The sequence below is a fragment of the Malurus melanocephalus genome, unplaced genomic scaffold (assembly GCF_030028575.1).
Source record: "Malurus melanocephalus ecotype Western Australia unplaced genomic scaffold, MMel_1.1 scaffold_103, whole genome shotgun sequence".
Lineage (NCBI taxonomy): Eukaryota > Metazoa > Chordata > Aves > Passeriformes > Maluridae > Malurus > Malurus melanocephalus.
The window spans coordinates 1577499-1581850 of record NW_026623335.1 but is presented as its reverse complement, the minus strand read 5'-3'; the positions used below and the strand labels follow the sequence as shown (position 1 = coordinate 1581850).

Genomic DNA, 4352 nt, shown 5'->3' with positions numbered 1-4352 from the left:
CCCGCGCCGGCCCCCCCCCCCCGCGCTCGCGCCACTCACGCGGCAGTTGTAGGCGTGGTCCCGCACGTGCGCCGCGTGCCGCGAGCGCGGGTGGCGCGCGTGGCCCCGCTCGCACACCAGCAGGTGCCGCGGCGCGCGCCCGAGCTGGGCCGGCAGCATCCCGGATCCCGCCGGCCTTCCTCCTCCTCCTCCTCCTCCTCTTCCTCCTCTTCCCTCCTCCTCTTCCTCCTCTTCCCTCCTCCTCCGCCGACCGGGAGCGGCCACACGCGGCGAGGAGGGCCGGGAAGGGGCCGTGCCGTGAGGTCACGTCCGCCGGCTGCGGCGGAGCAGCTGCTTCCGCTGTGGCGGCGGCGGGGCCGCGGTGCTGCTCTTGCCCGCGCCCTGCCCAGCGCCGGTGGCCGCTCGGGACTCTCGGTCCCCGCGGGCTCCGAACAGCCCCGGCACCAATCTGGCACCGACCCCGCCGGGGCTGGGCGTGCAGCTGCTGAGGGCGCGGTGGTTAAAGCACAGGGATGCTTCAGTGCCCGGAGGGAGCGCACAGGCTGGAGAGGGACCTTTACAAGTGACAGGACAAGGGGGAATGGCTTCAGACTGGAAGAGAGTAGGATTAGATTAGTTATTAAGAAGAAATTCTTTCCTGTGAGGGTGGTGAGGCACTGAAACAGGTTTCCCAGAGAAGCTGGGGATGCCCTATCCCTGGAAGTATCCAAGGTCACGTTGCCTGGGGCTCTGAGCAACCTGGTCTCGTGGAAGGTGTCTCTGCTCATGGCAGAGGGGATGCAACTGGATGATCTTTACTATCCCTTCCAGCCCAAGCCGTTTTCTGATTCCCGAGTAGCCCTGCAAGCTGAGACAGGGCCCCAGGACGCGTCTCCTCAGTTAAGCACAAGAASCATGTTGGGACCCTGCCTCTGTGTTGGGTTGTCTCACTGTTAGTACTGTACATTCTATATTTCATGCAAAGCATGCGCAAAAAATCCGTCTTTTCTGCCATCCTGCAGTGTTTCTTTCCCTGGTCCCCTGGCTTTCACTTTAATTTAAAATGGCACCAAGCAACTTTTAGGTGTTGTTGCTGTTTGCTGTTTGTGCACCCAGCACAGTTATTTGTCCAGCGTTTCTGGCTCGTTAGGTTGACTCAGCCCCCCTTCTTTCAGGGCATGTGTTTTCCGAGTGCCCCGGTGCTGCAGTGACACCGGGAAACTGCATCGCGTGAGACCGGGATGAAGCTGCACCTCAGGAGGTCACTGGCTCGTTAACGCTGTGGAGAAGGGACTCGGTTGCCTGTATAAATCAGATTGATTGGATTATTATGAATAAAAAAAGGCTATGCAATCACAGTAGCCTTCTAACTTACGGCGTGCAAACGTTAATGGGGAAGGAGCCACATGATTAATGTCACTTATTATCACACCCGCAAGCAGAAGCCTCTGTGGGCAGACGAGCCTCTCACTGCGACAATCAGAAAGCCTACAAAGGGGTGCTACAAAGGGGTGAAAAGTTCAAGCCTCTGATCAATAAGTCCAGAGAGTCAGTCAGGAAATTCAGCTATGCTAAGAGAAGCATGTGGAGGGCTTTTTATTGTTTGTTTGATTTTTTTTTTTTTTGGGGGGGGGACGGAGGTACAGAGGGGTGTTTTTGTGGGCTGTGTTGGGCCTTTTTCTATGAGCTCTCTATGCTAATACAATTTACGCTTTCTGCTGGGAATACGAATGGATGGGAAGAGAAATGAGGGAAAAATATGTTGGGGAAGGGTYAAGAGAGTCACGATTCATGGTTGCATATTCAGTGTCAAGTCAGTATTTTATRGATTCTGGCAGGAGTGTAGCTCGCTGCAGCACAGTGGAGCACTGAAGGACTTGCATCACTGTTCAGTCAGTTTGGTTCATATGTCAGGCAATTAATTTTAACCCACCCCTAGTGACAGATATTGGCTGTATTACAGAGTACGTGTGTTTTAGAGAACTCCCTGAAGATACTGATGATATTAAAAAAATGCACTTAGAAGTCCAGTAGTCTGTGCTGTAACATATAGAACTTCCCTATCTTTAAATGAGACATACATGTGTGTGTGTGTGTGTGTGTGTGTGTGTGTGTGTGTNTTGAGACTTATTTACCTAAGAAAAATTTAAGAGATAATGTCATAATCAGCATTCTGCTGATATCTCAGCCAAATTCCAATCCACAACATTGTTTTATGTTTATTCCTTAGTTTATCCTCTCAGAACATTTCCCATCAAGCATTGTGTAGGTTTGGCATTGCAAGCAAAGAGGCTGTCAGAGTGCAGGAGTGGCTGTTGCAATGCTGATGAATGTGCTCCTATGGAATAATGGGAAAAATTGAAAAGAAGAGAGATTATTTATGAGTAAAAAACTGCACTGATTGGCATTGTAAAAAAAAAAAAAAAAAAAAAAAAAAAAAAAAAAAAAAAAAAAAAAAAAAAAAAAACACCAAGAAAAAAATAAAACCAAAACCAAAACCACCAACCAGAAACAAAACCCCCACCTTTTAAACTTTAAATAATTTAAGGTGCAAAGCTCTCATGATTTTCCCAAGGATTTCAAACCCATGACAGCAATTCAGTTTCTCCATGCCYAAAGACAGTTACAGGATATTGTAAAGAGGAAAGGATTGCCTTGAGGCAACCTGTGGCAATAGCTTGGAATACAGAAGGATCTCTCATAYTTCCTGGGACTGGTGAAATTTGATTCTGATTTTGTATAAAGTGACTGAATTTGGAAAGAAAAGTCTGATCTTCACATTATGTACATTATCTCTTTTTGTGAAGCCCAGCTGCTTCTTGCATGTACTTTTTTTCACTCTGGAAGAACAATCTTAACTGCTGGATTTTCTGACTTAAAAAACGAATTATTAAAATAGTTAGGGTTTCATAAAATCAAATCTAAAGTATTTCACAGTCTTTTGAAATTGGCTTGTGTCTTTAGGATGAATCAAAGTATTTTTATTTTCACTGTTTTTTTCTTTCTTAAACAGTGTTCACTGCAGAAGAGAAGGAAATTGTCTGAATCTTTTAACCTTGGCTGTTGTAATTAMTACTTTGCAAAACAGAAACAAGCAGGTACCTCTGGTGCTGTGTTCATCTAAAATTAATAAAATGCATGACTGAAATCCAGCAATTTACATGATCAATGTCTACYGTTATTTCCATTGAGGAAAGTGGAAAGATGGTGACAATGTGAACAATTAGCTTTATACCCTGTTTTTCACACACTTGAGTTCATATATTCGGAGCAGTGATGGTTTGTATAGAAGGTCCCACTCAGGCTTGTTCTTTCAGGGGATTTCAGACAAAGCTTTGCCAAGCCACTCCCCARAGCAGCTGTTCAAGCCAGGAAGATTAGTGAATGCTAACCATGGACCAAGTTGTTTGGTTTGGTTCAAAATGTCATTAAAAACCCCCAAACAACCAACTATCTGATCTGTTTTTCTTAGAGTTAAACCCCCCTGTAGTCTGGGAAACCTCATACTCACTCAGTTTTGTGGTATTACAGTGGTAGAAGAAACGAGAGAGATAATTCCTCCAATGAGGTTCCAGGGAGCAGGAGTGTGTTTCATCTGTATTCAAGCAGGGTCTTCACCTCCACTTGCCTCCCAAAGATCAGGGCCTTGCATGGCAATGGGGAATTTTCATGCACTCTCTGCTCCTAAACAAATCAATTGTCCTTCACATTATGGCTAATATGAGGTGCATGTACTGTTTTCTATTCACACTTTCTTGCAGTAGGTGACAAACCCTGGCCATGTTCCTCTGGCTGCCGTTTCATCTGGGAAACATCCTAGGGAACACTTCCACACTCACCTCGATCTTCCATGAGTAATAGACATCTCCTTCTCCTTGCCCCATAATAAATGGGGAAAATGCWGCATTTTCCATTGCTAAGGTCTCCTCTCCTGGYGTGACAGATAACAGGCACCATTTCGCCTTAAACTGACTGACCAATTAACATGATCGTGTTAAACTCGTAGAGYTTTGTTCTCAATCTATACATAATTTTTACATGAGTTGGTGTGCTGAAGGATATTAATTGTACCTGCAGAAATTGTCTTGATAATATCCTTAGAACATTTTATTTCTAGTAACATTAGTGCTGCTCCTGGGATTGTGGCAGATCATGCTGTTACTTTAATACACCATCATGAAGATACAGGGTGCAAAGCAAGAAGAAAATAAAACTAAGTATTCCTTCCTATCCAGACCTTAAAAAAAAAAAAAAAACAAAACAAAAACAAACAAAAAAACCACCAAAAAAAAAAACCACCAAAAAAAGGAAATGGCACAGAAATTTAAAAGTAGGGTGCATTTTCTCCTAAGATCAGTGCAGAGTACTTCCTT

The 4352-nt window shown here is 45.3% G+C and overlaps 1 protein-coding gene across 1 annotated transcript in view; it reads right to left on the bottom strand.

The window, feature by feature from the left end:
- RPP40 (ribonuclease P/MRP subunit p40) overlaps positions 1-194 on the bottom strand; it is a 12455-nt gene extending 12261 nt beyond the window's left edge. The window contains exon 1 of the mRNA XM_057369142.1: positions 40-194. Within this exon, the coding sequence (XP_057225125.1) occupies positions 40-159 (120 nt within the window). The 5' untranslated portion in view covers positions 160-194. The remainder of the gene's footprint in view (positions 1-39) is intronic.
- Positions 195-4352: the final 4158 nt, after the last annotated feature.